The following is an 18,851-nucleotide window of genomic DNA, read 5'->3' as shown; positions in this document are numbered from 1 at the left end:
GAAACAATACAAAACGTTGGTGAGAAATTTTGGGAGAAAAAAAAGGATTGGAAGATCTGAATTTCTGGCAGATGACTCAGTTTGTAAAGGATTTGCTACCAATTATGTGCACCTAAGTATGTTCTCAAGATGTCCATGATGGAAGGGCAATAAAAACATCCACGTGTTGTCATCTAATCTCCATATATGGGCCCTGGAGTAAGTGTGTCTTGAAGACACACACAAATCAAAATATATAAATTCACACAGAGGATTTCTCTGGGTAGCCATGGCAATCCAGTAATTTTTCTGTAGACCAGGCTGGCCGCAAATTTAAAGAGATGCAACTGACTCCGTATTTCTAGATCAAAGGTGTGTGCCACCACAGCTTGGAGGCTCATTTAAAAAAAAGCTTATTGTAATACAGTTGTTTTGAATAAATGCATTTCTACTTTATTTTTATCACCTTTTATTGGGGATTTATGCAAGGATTTTCCACAAAGCTGTACCAGTCCTCTATCACTAAACTCCAGCAAACACTGCTTTGAAAATAATGTATTTTCTTGATATTGTAGTTAATTTTAATCCTCTGCAGACTTAAGAATATTTCTTGATCTTGGCCCAGTAAAGGGAGGTCTTCTCTCACAGTGGTTTCTGGACATTCAAAGGTCACATGCACCTTTCACATTTCTGCATGCAAAAGTGGATAAATGCTTGCAAAACAAGACTAGTGGCCCAAGAGGTGAACTGAAAGCAGCTCATTCTCTCTCAAAAATACATCAGCAGGTGTATAATGATCATTCATTCAGTGCAGGGTCAATTTGTGAAAAGATAAGTCACCATAATGCCTGCACTCTGTTTAGGAGCTTAGAGACAAATCTGTGACCTAGACACCACCAGTGACCTCAGCAAACTGTGTGAGGCTCTAGGTCGCCCAAATTGCAGCTGGGTGGTGGTGGCATCATGGCTGATAAAAGTCACAGCCAGAAAGTTCTAAGGCTGAGCAGGCCATTCCAGTACATAACGTAGTGACCAAGCTGTATGTGGTATATCATCCTTTCTTTCCAGCACAGATGAGGCAGAAGCAGGTAGATCTCAGGAAGGTTAAAATAACAGGATCTATATAGTAAGATATAGGACATCCATGGCTATGTAAAAAAATCCACTGTTAAAACAAACTGAATGAAAGAAAGAAAAATGAAAGACAAGAAAGACTTTGGCAAGGTAGCACACACCTTTAATCTCTTTCCTCAAGAGGCAGAGGCAAGCAAATCTCTGAGTTCCAGAACAGCCAGGACAATACAGAGTAACGTTGTCTAAAAACAGAATGAGTGAAAGATAGAAGTGGTGTCAGCAAGAGAAATAAAAAGGAGGACACCCAGGAGGTCAGATATCAACTTAGATGGGGCCCTAAGCGAACATGAGAAGTAAGAATGTGAGGCAAAATATGTGTTTATTTTTCAAGGCCCTAGAAAACCAACAGTGAGGATGTCTGCTCCATAATGGAAGACATCTTAAATTATGCTAATCCTTCATCGGGTGGGGCTGTAGATTTAGAGGGAATACAGAGCGGAAGGATCTGTTGGAGAAGATGGAAAAAAGGGTGGAGGATGTGGGAGGGACCTGGATTGTGAAGATACATAAGGGCAGGTCCTGGGAACAGATTTTAACTCACTAGCAGGCATTTGGACAAGATGGGAGAGCCTTCTGATACCAAGGGTAAGTAGGACACTAAGGTTTCTGTGTAGACAGAGAGGGTGGGATGGCTTCACAATTGTATGCTCCCAAAAGCAATGAATAAACATTCCTTTCCCGAACATCACCTACATGATCTGTTGTTGTTTTTATATATCTTGGCATTTCTGAGTCAGAAAAATATCTCAAAGTAATTTTAATTTGCTTTGATCTGACAACTAAAGATGCTGAAGTTATTTTTGTTTGATTTTTTGAAGACAGGGCACTTTGTATAGTCCTGGGTTTACTGGTACTCACAGCATAGATCAGGTTGTGCATGAACATACAGATGTCTGTCTGCCTCTGCCTCCTGGTTGCGGGGTTTGAAGGCATGTACCACCACAATGAGCCAGTGTAACTTTTTATGTACTTTTATTGCTTGTTTTATGAGAAAGGTTTTCTCATTGTAGTTCTTGCTGTTTTGTGACACACATTATTTCATACAGGGCCCTCCCTCCAACACAGAGATCCTCCTGCCTCTGCCTCTCTACTGCTGGGATTAAAGGTGTGTTGTCAACACACCCTGCTAGGTTTTCTTTTACAGTTCATTTAATAAATTCTTTGTATACTAAAAATTTAACAATCTGTTAGAGCTATTTTTTTGGTTTTTTGAGACTGGGTTTCTCTGCATTGTTTTAGAGACCATCTTGGAACTAGCTCAGTAGACCACACTGTCCTTGAACTCACAGAGATCTGTCGTCCTGTACCTCCCAAGTGCTGGGATTAAAGGCTTGTGCCACCAACCCCAGGTTCAATCTTTTAAATCTTGTGTGACAAGCCTTGCTTTTTCATGTCGTTGGAATTGTTTTATTGTATAGTGAAATTTATGTAATTTAAAAAGAATTTTATTTTACATATGAATCCCAGTTCCCTTCCACCTCTGGTTCACATTCTCCTCAGCATCTCCACATCCTATGCTCAGGCAGGGTAAGGCCTCTCTTGAGAATCATGAAGGTCAGTCACATTATATGGAGCAGGACCAAGGCCCTCCATAACATATGTAGGCTGAGAGAATATTCCTCCACGGGGAGTGGGCTCCCAAAGACTGTTGATGCACTAGGGATAAATACTGGTTACACTTCCAGTGGTGCCATACATTACCCAAGCTCCTCCACTGACATTCCGTGTAAGGGATCCTTGTTCAGTCTCATGCAGGTTCCATAGCTGTCAGTCTGGATTTTGTAAGCACTAACCTGATCAGGTTAACTGTGTAGGTTTACCCAGAATGGTCTTGACCCCTTTGCTCACCACTCCTCTGTCTCTACAACTGGAATCCAGGAGTTTGTATCATAGCATAGATGTTGTTCTCTGCTTCTGCTTCCAGCAGCTACTAAATGCAGGCTCTATGATGGTATTTGAGGTGGTCATCAATCACATTATAAGTGAAGGACATTTATCATAGCCTCTCCACTATTGCTTAGATTCTTTCTTCAGGTCATCCTCGAGGATTCCTGTCAATTTCCCCAGGTCCAGGTTTCTTGTTAAACCATTTTTTAAGATATCTCTCTTCTTCTCCTTCTCTGTTCTTCCTCCTGCTTGACATTCCTGATCCCTCTTGTTCTCCTCCCCTCCCTTTCGCCACTCCTTTTTTTCCTCCCTTCCACTTCCCTATCCTCCCAATTTACGTAGGATGTCTTGCCTTTTCTCCTCAGGGAATTCATGTATGTCTCTCTTAGGGTCCTCTTTATTTCCTGGATTCTCTGTGTTATGGGCTGTTGATGGTTATCATTTGGTTTATATGTAATATCCACTTAAGAGTGAGCACATACCATGTTTGTCATTCTGCATCTGGATTACCTCACACAGGATGGTTTCTTCTAGTTCCATCAATTTGCCTGTGAATTTCAAGGTGTTATTGTTTTTCTAAAACTAAGTAGTACTATGTTGTGTTAAGGAAGCACATTATCTTTATCCATTCTTCAGTTGGGGGGCATCTTGGTTGCTTCCAGCTTCTGGCTATTACAAATAATGCTGTTATGTACATAGTTGAACAGATGTCCTTGTGGTGCATCCTTTGGGTTTGTGCCTAAGTGTGAAATTAATGGATCTGGAGGTACATGGATCCCCATTTACCTGATAAACTGCCACACTGACTTCCAAAGTAGCTAAAATTTTTCAGTAGAGGAACAATGGGTCATATCTTGTAGAACTGAATTAATGTCCTGTCTGAGGAATACTGCCAGAGCACAAGTAGGATTAGTATCCTCCAACTTTTCAAAGAAGTGGGAGAAAATAGCCAGAAAGAGAGCAACATAAATATTCATTTAAGGCAGAATAACATCAGTAGCATCTAACAGGTATGGAAAATGTACATACAAGGGAAATGGGTCTCTTGTCTCAGCATGTGTGATTTGGGGGTATCAGAAATGTATGGTCATTTTTAGTCATAAAAATTAGTTTGAGGACAGACTGTGCTACAGAAACCTGGTGTGAGTCTCTACTTCTTCTGGAGGCATAATCCATAGAATCGAGGGCTCTGAAGATTTGGAAATGGCAGAGTCAATGCCCTTGTCAACAAGCCTGAGAACCTGAGTTTTATTTATTTATTTACATGGTCCACAAGGGAGGAGGTAAGCATACATGTAGAGAGATGCCTTTTCCTTGTCCGCTGCTTGGTTCCCCCATCCCTGCCTGGGCTCTGCCATGTTGTAGTCCCCAAATAATACAAAATACACTATATTAATTATGAAGCTGTTGCCCTTACTTGTTTCTTACTGGCTAGCTCTGACTTAAGTATTTATCCCATAATTGTTAATCTAAGTATTTTTTTACTGGAGAATTTTCCGGGCTTCTTACCCCTATGAAGGTTACATCTTGACTCCCTGTGTTTCTCCTACTCAGAGTCCTCCTCGATTCCTAGTCCCACTTATCTTGCTTCCCTATTGGCCAACAGTACTTTATTGACATATACACAGGAGTTCCCCAACATTTCCTCTTTTCTGTCTAAACAAAAAGAAAGGTCTTAACTTTAACATAGTTGAATTATACATAGCAGAACAGCTGTCAAGCAAGAACACAGTTACAACATTTTGTCTATCAACATTTTGCAAGATTTAAAGAAAATATTATCTATCCCAACCTTGTGAGTCCTATATGTAGTTTATCTTTTATCATAACTAAGTAAAACTATAATTATAACTATCTGTCTTCAACTGTATCAAAGACCACAGAAGAATAATATATAAACACTAGGCTTGACAGAGACATATTGCTGCCTGGACAGTCACCTGAAATTTCTCTGTAATGTTGGGGCATCTGTCCTCAGCCCATAGGGCCACAATGTGTCCAGAAGACTTCTCAGCAAAGCAGGAAATTTCAAACTGTCCATCTTCATCAGCAGACTGTCAGTCATTTTTCTGTGTCATGCATTAAGTGTGGCAGACTCTTCCATGAAGCAGGAACCCTGTAGGACTGTTTGAGTTCAGCAGTCACTTTCCTGTGGTTCCTGCATGTCCAGATTATACAATAACAGTCAAGCAGTCCAGGCAAGAGCAGTTTCTTGTCCAAATGGCTAATCTTGCCATGTTGAAAGCAAACTCCATAATGAGTTTCTTCGATGCCCATCTTCCTCTCAGACGTAATTGGTGCTGCCAGGAGCAGACATTTCTCATTGTCAAGAAAAACCCTAAACCATTTTAAATGCTTTTTCTGAAGGTCTTTGAAAGGTTTGAAGACTGTCTATCTATCTCAAATATATCTCTGTATATATAGAAAAACTAACTAACCTAACTGTAAGTTCTGACTATTATAAGTAAATATCTATAGGCTGTATTTAATTATGCATTATGTTTTAAAAGATCAGTATAAGCACAATATTTAAACAAGAGGAGACATATACATATCACAAAATTGACTTTGAATTTGTATCAATAAATGAAAAACCATACCAATATAAAATACTCATTTCCATACCATAATCCCCTTTGTTCTTTAAAAAGAGAATGGTTGTGATCATTAACCAATTATAAACAACCCCATGCAAATAAAAGCAAAGATTTATAAACAATATGGGGATTTGGACGTCACTCATTCCAAACTGCTTCGTGCAGGAAGGGGGCACTGTTCATACAATGGGGATCATGAAAAAACTCAGAAACCTGTATAAGTCCTTATTTTCGAGGTCTGTAAGACTGCATCATCTGAGCTGTTTCAATTGTTGGAACACCTGGCCCACTGCTTCCAGGGGTCTTGATTCATCAAACCACAGAAGCCTGGAAGGAATCCTCAGCTTTTTATTTTCTGTAGAAACATAAACAAACACTCTTTCCCAAAGTAACATATCCTTATACTTAAATTTTGAAGTCAAGGCATTTTTAAGAGATATAAATTGAATTAATTCAGCAGCATTCATAATCAAGTGTACTTTAATAGTTGCTCCCTCCTTAGCAATCAAAAAACTGAAAAACACAATAGCATACAGTATCCAGATTTTCTGTGTATTTTCCATCTTTATGTGGCTCACTTATTTATCTATTATTACTTTATTTCTTTTACTTTCATTTATTTTTCTCTGAGACGGGGTTTCTCTTTGGAAATCCACCTGCCTCTGCCTCTGCCTCTGGAGTAAATCCTACCAGCATGCGCGCAACCACTGCCAGCTTCTATTTATTTACCACTATGCTGTTTCTTTTTCCCTCTCAAGTCTTTATTTTTAAACACACTGTAAAACTTTAGAGGTTCTTCTTCATCCAAGTCTAACTTTACTGTAAATTTTCATGGTTTTCTGGCCACATGTTTTATGTGTTAAAACCGCGGCTGTTTAAACTGCAGTTTATTCCAAGATGGCGGGCGTAAACGTGACTCCAGCTCATTGTCTCTGTCTATGCTGAGATCCAGCAGAGATGTAGTCACTACCATTTCCAGCTGTATGTTCACACCTTTAAATTGTTAGCAGAGCCTCTTAAAAGAAACGTGTTCATTTTTTTTTTTGCTTATGCTGAGTCAGGAAGTCTCCCTTAAGTGAGCCACATGAGTCTCTGCTTGTCACTAGCAAAACAGAGCCCACCTGAGAAAATGCTGCCACCAAGAACCCATGCTTTTCTCTGTTCTTTTCTTTCTAAAATTCCTTTAAAGCTTTTGTCATACTACGTGGAAATTCAACCCCACTTCTGACATCATTTGTGAAAATTATATGAAAGATCAGCTCAGTTAAACAAAGAAATCTTTCACTGGGATCTGGCCTGTATAAGTCGTATGCTACATGGGTCATTTTTCTGGTCTTTAGGGCTGTGCTAAGAACCAGCTGAACAATCCTGCATATAAACCTGAGCAGCGAAGTGTGGATCAGGGAAGTCCTAGCTACTCAATGGCCTTAAGAATGAGACATAGACATTGTGTCATTTCAGGACTGCTCTCATTACATACTGGAGACCACAGTTTATTCAAGCATCCTCTTGAATGGTGTTTCAAAAGCAGGGGGGGACTGTCAGAAGACATCTATTATCATGTATATAAGGTTGATTAGGAAACACTTCCTTTAACCCTAGATATGGTATTAGAATATAGGTACACAAGCCCTCTGACTTTGTGTAATCATATGTCTCACCACTCTTCAGACACATCCCACGAATGCCCAGGCAAGTCCCTCTAGTCCTCATGATGGATGTGGAGCCTAGGTTTTTTGTTACACAAACTAAAAACCATTCTCCAATGTCACCAAGTATCTGGAAGTAACCAGTCAACATATAAAAGACAATAGGAGATTTGAGCTTCTGGAATTGAGCTGAGGCCTATATATGAAATATCATATTCAGGCCATGACATTACCCCCCTCTTGAATTAATAAATGATACCTGTTTGTCTGCAACAGGACAGATGACTGTGCCTGTCTTAGGGAGCTCTCCTAAACCTAACAGATTTTACCTGTCACTGAATGACACATTCTGTTATGCATGTTCTGCCTTAGGCCCCCTGGAGGCAAGAAATCATTTCCTGTCTTTGGCTTACCCTGCCTCTGTAACAAAGGAAATTATGGGGGATGGGGCATGGTTCCATGCCACATGCCTCTCAACCAGTTATTCAATGGGAGCTCACAAGGAAGCTTGACAATGTCAAGCAACATCTACAATCCCACGGATATAACAATCTTCTGCAAATAGGAGCAGGTGAAGCAACTTAAAATGGTCTACTGATACTGGTGTAGAAATGTTTTGAATACCTCTTGCTATGTCAAAGTCTAAATCTGGCTTTGTAAACATTTTTTACCAAAAGACATATAATGTACAAGAGGCAAGAGGAGACCAGATTTCTACTGGGCTAGAAATTTAAATGGGATGACATCTCAAAAGTATTGGCCCAAAGCTGTGTTGTTCAAGAAAGAAAAAATGTACCTAATGAGGCCAAGCTCATTTGTGGGCAGTTGTCAGACTATGTTAGATCACATGTTGGGCTGGGGCCTGCTGGATGTGACTGGATGAAAGGTGGGAGATTGTGAAGGACCTGGATAGAGAAGATATTTATAACCAGATTCTCATGGTAGAACTTCAAACACTAGGAAGGTCCAGGGCAAAATGTGAAAATCTGCTGATGTCCATGTTGAATTAGTCACAAATGCTTGTGTGTAGATGGTGAGGGCAAGTGGAATTACTTTGATCTTGCTTTCTGCAGATTCCCATCATAGCTTGGTGGGAAACTGAGGGCAGCAGGGAAGAAGACCCACCATGGGGCTTTTAATCTCTGGATGAAGTTCATCCCTACTGCCAGCCTGTCTGTGTAAGCAGTTTTGTGTTAACGTTGGAGTTGTTTGTATGTCAGTTGCAATGTTGAGAAAATTTTAAGGTGAAGAAAACATACAGGCAGTTACAGAGAGGATGAGGCCCTTGTGTAATCCCTGCTAAAAGGAAGTCTAATGGAAATGCTGGTATGAATTGATGGATAAGACCTGTGTTGTATGTTGCTTCACTAATCCATTTTCCAAATTCCAGGTCATCACATTCAGGATAATACTATAGTAGGATCTCAACAAAACATGCTATCAAATATTCCAGTGTACAAAGAGCTTCCAACAGATACAGAATACCCAAGTAGTTTTGTCCCTCGGGTTTTACAAGGAAACTCCTTGCAAACAAATCTCCAAATATCTTCATATGCCCTCCAAGAGCACGGTTTCAAAAACTGTCAAAAAGATGCAAGAAACTTATGTCCTCAAAGGGATCAAAATCACCTAGTGGCCCCAGGCAATCCAATGCAATCAAGTTTCCAAAGTTCTCCAGCCCCTGTGCAAAAAGAATATTCCCAAATTACTACAAGTTCCCTAGCTCCGTTTGGAACCCCATTGCAGTCAAGTTTTCAAACTCATCCAGTCACTACCAGCAATATATATCAACTAACGTCTCAAAGTCCACTATTTCCCACAGGAACCCATATACAATTAAGTTTACCAAGCCATCCAGTTCCTTCAAGCAATCGAAATCACCAAATATTACAAAGTTGTTTAGTTCCACCAAGGACCCCAATGCATCAAATCCCTGCAATGTCTCAAAATATCCAAAAGTCTCAAGGCCCCCTATTTGCTGAAGCAACCTCAAAACAATCAACTCTTACATGGTACCCAGACTCTAAGAGGTACCTAGGGCCCCAAGTGTTCCAAGGACCATCAATGCAACCAAATCCCTGTAAGTACTCAAGTCCCCTAATGCAACAAGTTCTCCCACAACAGGGAACCCATCCAATCAATCCCGGTTTATCCTCATGTTCCTTAAGGTGTTGTAGTGTCAGGGATTTCCTAAACTCTCAGGAGAGTAACGACACATATGGAGACCCGGAAGGTTCCTCCAATGTACCAGAGAGCAAGAAGAAAAAACGTATTTCCTACTCCAAGCATCAAAAGCTTCTACTGCAAAAATATTTTGATAAGTCCATGTACCCAAGGCTGGAGGAACGTGAGAAGTTGGCAAAAATTTTTGGCGTGACAGAGCATCAGATCCAGGTCTGTTTCCCTCTCATCCCTCTCTCCCTGAGCTATTATTGTCATTACCCCATCGAGCACCTACATTCCTATCAGAAGGCACACACCATGCAGTTCTACATTGCTGGTTTGGCTTGTGACACTTTTGGAAGTCGGACATTTGCATATCCAGACCTATTTCTGGTCTTCTGCCTTAACCAAGGTGAAATCATGGATCCACATTATCATCCCCCAGGTTCACAGGGACCTAAACATCAGGGCTACTAATAATATCTGGACCTTCCTCTTAAATCTTCCCTAGTCCCATGGTATTAAGTCATGCCCATCCCACGTTCTTTTGGGTCAAGATGTTCACACCTCCTTCTGTTTGTATCAGATTGTGTTAAAGCCAACTTTTCGATGCAGTATCCTTCCCTTGTGCCACCCAGGCTTTGACTTTCTGGGGTTCCTTTGAAGTCTCTTTTGTTTTCCCAGGTCTGGTTCAAGAACCACCGTGTGAAGTTCAAAAAGAAGAATCCCCACAATGTGCTACAAGGTGTTCCAGAGACAAGTGGCAGCTCTACCGCTGATTTTGGTTCAACCAGTTCCAATGGTAATTTAACTGTCCTTGCTTCTAACAGTGGAGAGTGCATGTCTCCATGTATATCTATTGTGGACTCCATTCCCAGTCTCATCCCCTGCCTGGAGCTTCTTTCCATAGGAGGGTGTCACGTATAGTCTCAATGTGAACATGCTTCCTTTTGAATCCCCAGATTCAGCTGCCCACCCTGGTCTACCCAAAGGAAGTGAAGCACCAAGTGTACCAGCACTAGCCAGAGGTCCAGCCTCACCTGAAGCTCCACTTTTCATGGCAGCTGCATCCCAAGGACTAGCGCATGCTCAAGACTCTGGTGCAACTACTGAGGAGCTTTGGCAAAGAGTCAATGAGGTCCTTGATGCAAGAGACGACTGGTTGTATTTCAATTACACTTTGAGTCAGCATACATACCCTGGCAATTGGGAATCCATTCTGTTTGGTGAGATACTCTCTCAGCATAGAAACATGTGAGACGGTCTTGGGTATCCACCTATGAACTGCTTTCCTTAACTAATGTGTCTTTTATCCTTTTTATTTAAAATAAGTATTTCTTTGGTAAAATTTACTGTGGTGTGCTTTTTCTTTAACTTAATGTTTTTGATACTTATTTGGAAGTTTCATATAATATATACCAATAACATTCACTTCCTAGTCCTCTTAGGTACACCCCTAACCGTTGTTACCTTTCCGAGAAGAAAAAGAAAAGAAAACGATTCCAAGACCAACTTGTGTTGCCGTTACTGACACAGCAGCACTGTCAAATTTCAAGTGATTAAACCCATAAGATGCCTGAGTCTGTCCCATCTGCAATCATACCAGAAAAAAATCCACTCTGAAGCGTTCCATCTCTGCAATCTCACCACATATTTTAGGACTTCTCTTAAATGGCTTTCTCTGTAGACTATTTCTCTTTTTAGGGTTAGTTATGTGTGAATGAGGGAGTGTGATTGTCATAAGAGTTTTCTGGTTTTCTTTTTCAATGGTGAAACTGCAGTTATCATTACTACTGCAAAGAGGCGTTCTTGAAATTTATATTCAGTATCAGCACAGACCATGGGATTGTACATGGTTTTTGACTATAGCAAGGAACACAGACAAACACGGATACAGGTGAGGCACAGACAATGGACATACCCATGATCTTTTGTGATAACATGGACCATTGACATCAAGATTGCCCTTGGCCACTGTTATCCCACTGACACCATCATGGAGCTCTGTGTCATCATAATCAACACACAACCACATAGCCAAGGGGCTGAAGCACAGGCAGCAACAGAGCCAAGGAATATCAGCACCATCTGTCAGCACCAACATATTTTCTGAGAAAGTGCCGTATTGATTTCCAAAGTGGTTGCATATTTTCACACTCCCGCTGGAAGTGGAGTATTGCTCCTCTTACTCTGCATCTTCATTAGCATTGGCTGTCACTTGTGTTATTGATGTAAGGTACTGTGACATGTGTGAAATGTAATATCACAATCATTTTGGTTTGCATTTCCCTGATGGCTAAGGCAGCTGAACACTATTTTCCATGTTTCTCAGTCATTCTAATGTCCTCTGTTGAGAATTCTTTCTTTAGATATACACCCCATTTATAAATTAACTTTTATTTAAGTTAAAAACAATTTTGTGGGCCAGGCAGTAGTAGCACACACTTTTAATCCCTGAACATGGGATGCATAGGCAGGTGAAGCTCTGTAAGTTGGAAATCAGCCTGCCCTATAATACCTACTTCAAGGACAGGCTTCAAAACCACGGAGAAAACCTGTCTCAAAAAAAAATTCCACAATCTGGAGATCAGCCCCTCCAAGACCCCAAGCCCAGGGAGCCCAGCTTCAGGTGAGATTGGGTCTCCAGCAGGGACCGCCCGCCCATCACCCTTCACCCTCCATCTTCGGGGCCAATCCCGGCTTCCAGAAGAGCCGCCCACACAGGAAAGAGATCAGCCCCTCCAAGACCACAACACAGCGAGCCTAGCTTCAGGTGAGATTGGGTCTCCAGCGGGGAACGCCCGCCCATCACCCATCCCCTTCCATCTCCGGGGCCTCTCCCGGCATCCAGAAGACCTGCCCACACAGGAAAGAGATCAGCCCCTCCAAGACCCCAACCCCAGGGAGCCCAGCTTCAGGTGAGATTGGGTCTCCAGCAGGGACCGCCCGCCCATCACCCTTCGCCCTCCATCTTCGGGGCCGCTCCCGGCTTCCAGAAGACCTGCCCACACAGGAAAGAGATCAGCCCCTCCAAGACTCCAACCCAGCGAGCCCAGCTTCATGTGAGATTGGGTCTCCAGCGGGGACCGCCCGCCCATCACCCATCCCCTCCATCTTCGGGCCGCTCCGGCTTCCAGAAGAGCCGCCCACACAGGAAAGAGATCAGCCCTCCAAGACCCCAACCCAGCGAGCCCAGCTTCAGGTGAGATTGGTCCGGCGGGACCGCCGCCCATCACCCATCCCCTCATCTTCGGCGCCCCGGCTGCCAGAAGAGCCGCCCACACAGGAAAGAGATCAGCCCTCCAAGACCCCAACCCCAGGAGCCCAGCTTCAGGTGAGATTGGGTCTCCGGCAGGGACCGCCTGCCCATCACCCATCCCCCTCCATCGGCGGGGCCTCTTCCAGCATCCAGAAGACCCGCCGACACAGGAAAGAGATCAGCCCCTCCAAGACCCCAACCCAGCGAGCCCAGCTTCAGGTGAGATTGGGTCTCCAGCAGGGACCGCCCGCCCATCGCCCTTCACCCTCCATCTTCAGGGCCGCTCCCGGCTTCCAGAAGAGCCATCCACACAGGAAAGTGATCAGCCACTCCAAGACCCCCCACCCAGCGAGCCCAGCTTCAGGTGAGATTGGGTCTCCAGCGGGGACCGCCCGCCCATCACCCATCTCCCCCCGCCCCACCGATCTTCTGGGCTGCTCCCGGCATCCAGAAGAGCCACCCACAAAGAAAAGAGATCAGCCCCTCCAAGACCCCAACCCAGCGAGCCCAGCTTCAGGTGAGATTGGGTCTCCAGCAGGGACCGCCCGCCCATCACCCATCCCCTTCCATCTCCGGGGCCTCTCCCGGCATCCAGAATACCTGCCCACACAGGAAAGAGATCAGCCCCTCCAAGACCCCAACCCCAGGGAGCCCAGCTTCAGGTGAGATTGGGTCTCCAGCGGGGAACGCCCGCCCATCACCCATCCCCTCCATCTTCGGGGCTGCTCCTGGCTTCCAGAAGACCCGCCCACACAGGAAAGAGATCAGCCCCTCCAAGACGCCAACCCCAGGGAGCCCAGCTTCAGGTGAGATTGGGTCTCCAGCGGGGACCGCCCGCCCATCACCCTTCACCCTCCATCTTCAGGGCCGCTCCCGGCTTCCAGAAGAGCCGCACACACAGGAAAGAGATCAGCCCCTCCAAGACCCCAACCCAGCGAGCCCAGCTTCAGGTGAGATTGGGTCTCCAGCGGGGACCGCCCGCCCATCACCCATCACCTTCCATCTCCGGGGCCTCTCCAGGCATCCAGAAGACCTGCCCACACAGGAAAGAGATCAGCCCCTCCAAGACCCCAACCACAGGGAGCCCAGCTTCAGGTGAGATTGGGTCTCCAGCGGGGACCGCCTGCCCATCACACATCCCCATCCATCTTCGGGGCCGCTCCCGGCTTCCAGAAGAGCTGACCACTCAGGAAAGAGATCAGTCCCTCCAAGACCCCAACCCAGTGAGCCCAGCTTCAGGTGAGATTGGGTCTCCAGCGGGGACCGCCCGCCCATCACCCATCCCCCTCCATCTCCGGGGCCTCTCCCAGCATCCAGAAGACCCGCCCACACAGGAAAGAGATCAGCCCCTCCAAGACCCCAACCCAGTGAGCCCAGCTTCAGGTGAGATTGGTTCTCCAGCGGGGACCGCCCGCCCATCACCCATCCCCCTCCATCTCCGGGGCCTCTCCCAGCATCCAGAAGACCCGCCCACACAGGAAAGAGATCAGCCCCTCCAAGACCCCAACCCAGCGAGCCCAGCTTCAGGTGAGATTGGGTCTCCAGCAGGGACCGCCCGCCCATCACCCATCCCCCTCCATCTCCGGGGCCTCTCCCAGCATCCAGAAGACCCGCCCACACAGGAAAGAGATCAGCCCCTACAAGACCCCAACCCAGCGAGCCCAGCTTCAGGTGAGATTGGGTCTCCAGCGGGGACCGCCCGCCCATCACCCATCACCCTCCATCTTCGGGGCCGCTCCCGGCTACCAGAAGAGCCGCCCACACAGGAAAGAGATCAGCCTCTCCAAGACCCCAACCCAGCGAGCCCAGCTTCAGGTGATATTGGGTCTCCAGCGGGGATCGCCCGCCCATCACCCATCCCCCTCCATCTCTGGGGCCGCTCCCGGCTTCCAGAAGAGCCGCCCACACAGGAAGGAGATCAGCCCCTCCAAGACCCAACCACAGGGAGTCCAGCTTCAGGAAAGAGATCAGCCCCTCCAAGGCCCCAACCCCAGCGAGTCCAGCTTCAGCATCCCCAGCTTCAGCTGCAGTAAGGAAGGAGACCAGTGGAGACGGAAAGACCCCACCAGCACCCACTGGAAGAAGAGATGGGAAGAAGACAGAATAAGAGACCACTCAGCAAGAGAAACACCAACATGACCCCACCAGAATCCAGGGATCAAACACCAGCAAACCCGAAAAACACTACATAGATGAAGAAGAGGAGACAGACCCTAAAAATTATTTCATGAAGATGATGGAGACCCTCAAAGAAGAAACAAGGAAATCCCTTAAAGAAATAGAAGAAAAAACAAACAAAAAAATCCATGAAATGGGGGAAAAATTCAAGAAATAAACAAATCTCTCGAAGAATCTAAAGAGCACCAAGAAAAAACAACCAAGAAAATTAAGGAAACAGCTCAAACAGTTGAAGTATTGAAAGGTGAAATAGAAACGATAAAGAAAACACAGAATGAAGGGATGCTGGAAATAGAAAAGCTCTGTAAACGGTCTGGAACTACAGATGCAAGTATCACCAATAGAATACAAGAGATAGAAGACAGAATGTCAGGTGTTGAAGACTCATTAGAGGATATAGAGTCGTCAACCAAAGAAAATCTCAAAACCAACAAATCCTTAACACAAAATATCCAGGAAATATGGGACACCGTGAAGAAGCAGAACCAGAGAATAATAGGTATAGAAGAAGGTGAAGAACTTCAACTTAAAGGTACAGAAAACATATTCAACAAAATCATAGAAGAAAACTTCCCTAACCTAAAGAAAGATATGCCTATGAAAGTACAAGAATCTTACAGAACACCAAATAGGCTTGACCAGAAAAAGAAGTCACCTCGCCATATAATAATCAAAACATCAAACCTACAGAGTAAAGAGAAAATATTAAGAGCAGCTAAAGAAAAAGGCCAAGTAACATACAAAGGCAGACCTATCCGAATTACACCTGACTTCTCAATGGAAACGATGAAAGCCAGAAGATCCTGGTCAGATGTCCTACAAACGCTAAGGGAACAAGGATGCCAGCCCAGACTACTATATCCAGCAAAGCTCTCAATTACCATAGATGGAGAAAACAAAACATTCCATGACAAAGCCAGATTTAAACAATACGTATCCATGAATCCAGCTCTACAGAAAATGCTAGAAGGAAAACCTAGAGCCAAGGAAGATAACTACATTCACAAAGACACAGGCAATATATTACCATACTCTACAAAACACCAAAAGAAAAATGGAGGAGAAACTACACAAAATAACTTCACTAACAATAAATCAAGCGCAAACAAGGATCACCAATCAATGGTCATTAATATCCCTCAATGTCAACGGCCTCAACTTGCCTATAAAAAGACACAGTCTAGCAGAATGGATATGAAGACAGAACCCTTCCTTCTGCTGCATACAAGAAAAACATCTCAACACCAAAGACAGACGTTATCTCAGAGTAAAGGGCTGGGAAAAGATCTTCCAATCAAACGGCCCCAAGAAACAAGCGGGCATAGCAATACTAATATCTAACAAATTAGACTTCAAATTAAAATCAATCAAAAGAGATGCAGAAGGGCACTTATTATTCATCAAAGGAAAAATACACCAAGACGAAGTCTCGATTTTAAACATCTACGCCCCAAATACAAAGGCACCTACATTCGTGAAAGAAACATTACTAAAGCTCAAAATGCACATAAAATCTCACACACTAATAGTAGGAGACTTCAACACTCCGCTCTTACCGCTAGACAGGACCTCCAGACAGAAACTTAACAAAGAAACAAAAGAATTAATAGAAGTTATGACCCAACTGGGTTTAACAGACATCTATAGAACACTCCACCCAAATACAAAGGGATATACCTTCTTCTCGGCACCACATGGAACCTTCTCTAAAATTGACCACATAATAGGAAACATAGCAAATCTCCACAGACACAAAAAATTGGAATAACCCCCTGTATCTTATTAGACCACCATGCATTAACATTAGAATTCAACAATAACACAAATCGCAGAAACCCTACAAACTCATGGAGATTGAACAATGCACAAGTGCACCATCCCTGGGTAAAGAAACAAACAAAAAAAGAAATTAAAGACTTCCTCGATTTCAATGAGAATGAAGACACAACATACACAAACTTTTGGGACACTTTGAAAGCAGTGCTGAGAGGAAAGTTTATAGCACTAAGTGCCCAAATGAAAAAACTGGAGAACAGTCATACTAGAGAATTAATAGCACAGCTGGATGTTCTAGAACAAAAAGAAGCAAACTCCTGCAGGAGGAGCAGACACCAGGAAATAATCAAATTGAGGGCTGAAATCAATCAAGTAGAAACTAGGAAAACACTGAGAAGAATCAATGAAACAAAGAGTTGGTTCTTCGAGAAAATCAACAAAATAGACAAAACTCTGTCCAAACTAACCAAAAGACAGAGAGAGAACATGCTAATTAACAAAATCAGGGATGAAAAATGGGACATAACAACGGACTCTGAGTAAATCAAGAGAATCATCAGGGCATACTTTGAAAATCTGTACTCCACAAAATTTGAAAATTTAAAGGAAATGGACAATTTCCTGGATAGATATCACTTGCCAAAACTAAATCAAGAACAGATAAATGATCTAAACAGACCTATAACCCCTAATGAAATTGAAGCAGTCATCAAAAGTCTCCCCCCACTGATGATCAAAGGGATTAAGACTGGGCTGGTTTAACCCCCAGAAACAGCTGACCAGACAAAGGTTAACTCTAGAATCCCAGGCATCAGCCTGGGAATCCAGCATGGGACTGATCAAGACCCCCTGAATCTGGGTGTCAGTGAGGAGGCCTAGGTAATCTATTAAGCCTTGGGCAGCGGATCAGTACCCATACCAAGTATACACACGGACTTTGGACTCCCATAGAACAATGTGAGGTGCACTCTCACCCTGAACTCTTGGGAAAGGGTCTAGGCCCTGCCCTATATGAAATGAAAGACTATGGACACCCCCATGGAGGGCCTCACCCTCCCTGGGGGAATTAGGGGATAACGGGGGGGGGATGCGGGGAGGGCACGGGAGGAGGGGAGGGAAAGGGAGAGGGACCTCGGACTGACTTGTGAAGCAACCTTGTTTCTTATCTAAATTTAAAATGGAAAATAAAAAATATTAATAAAAAAAAGTCTCCCCCCACAAAAAAGCCCAGGCCCAGATGGCTTCAGTGCAGAATTCTACCAGAAATTCAAAGAAGAGCTCATTCCAATACTCGTCAAAGTATTCCACACAACAGAAGCAGGAGGCTCACTGCCAAACTCTTTCTACGAGGCTACAATTACCTTGATACCCAAGCCACACAAAGACACAACTAAGAAAAAGAATTATAGACCAATTTCCCTCATGAACATTGATGCAAAAATACTCAATAAAATACTTGCAAACCGGATTCAAGAACACATCAGAAAAATCATCCAACATGATCAAGTAGGCTTCATTCCAGGAATGCAGGGATGGTTCAACATTAGAAAATCTATCAATGTAATCCACCATATTAACAATCTGCGAAAGAAAAAACACATGATCATCTCACTAGATGCTGAAAAAGCCTTTGACAAAATTCAGCACCCCTTCATGATAAAGGTCCTAGAGAGATCAGGGATAACAGGAACGTACCTGAATATAATAAAAGCAATATACAGTAAACCAACAGCTATCATCAAACTAAATGGAGAGAAACTCAAAGCAATTCCTCTAAAATCAGGAACAAGACAAGGCTGTCCACTCTCTCCATATCTCTTCAATATTGTACTTGAAGTTCTAGTTAGAGCAATAAGACAACAAAAGGAGATAAAGGGGATACAACTAGGAAAAGAAGAAGTCAAACTTTCACTATTTGCAGATGATATGATAGTTTACATAAGTGACCCAAAAAACTCCGCAAGGTTACTCCTAGAGCTGATAAACACCTTCAGCAATATGGCAGGATACAAGGTAAACTCAAAAAAATCAGTGGCCCTATTATATACAGAAGATGAAGTGACTGAGAAAGAAATCAGGGAAACATCACCTTTTACAATAGCCAAAAACAGCATCAAATATCTGGGGATAATGTTAACCAAGGAAGTGAAGGACCTGTATATCAAGAACTTTGTGTCTTTGAAGAAAGAAATCAAAGAAGATACCAGAAAATGGAAAGATCTCCCATGC

General features: G+C 43.7%; 1 protein-coding gene across 1 annotated transcript in view; it reads right to left on the bottom strand.

The window, feature by feature from the left end:
- Positions 1-11,146: 11,146 nt before the first annotated feature.
- Positions 11,147-18,851, bottom strand: part of LOC121132754 (sulfotransferase 2A1-like) — a 103,285-nt gene continuing 95,580 nt past the window's right edge. The window contains exons 5-6 of the mRNA XM_040734235.1: positions 11,331-11,454; positions 11,147-11,272 (exon numbers count right to left, since the gene is read on the bottom strand). Coding sequence (XP_040590169.1) covers positions 11,147-11,272; positions 11,331-11,454 — 250 coding nt within the window. The remainder of the gene's footprint in view (positions 11,273-11,330; positions 11,455-18,851) is intronic.

The sequence above is a fragment of the Mesocricetus auratus genome, unplaced genomic scaffold, assembly GCF_017639785.1.
Source record: "Mesocricetus auratus isolate SY011 unplaced genomic scaffold, BCM_Maur_2.0 Super-Scaffold_100038, whole genome shotgun sequence".
NCBI lineage: Eukaryota > Metazoa > Chordata > Mammalia > Rodentia > Cricetidae > Mesocricetus > Mesocricetus auratus.
The sequence above is the reverse complement of the archived record's forward strand: the minus strand, read 5'-3'. Positions and strand labels throughout refer to the sequence as shown.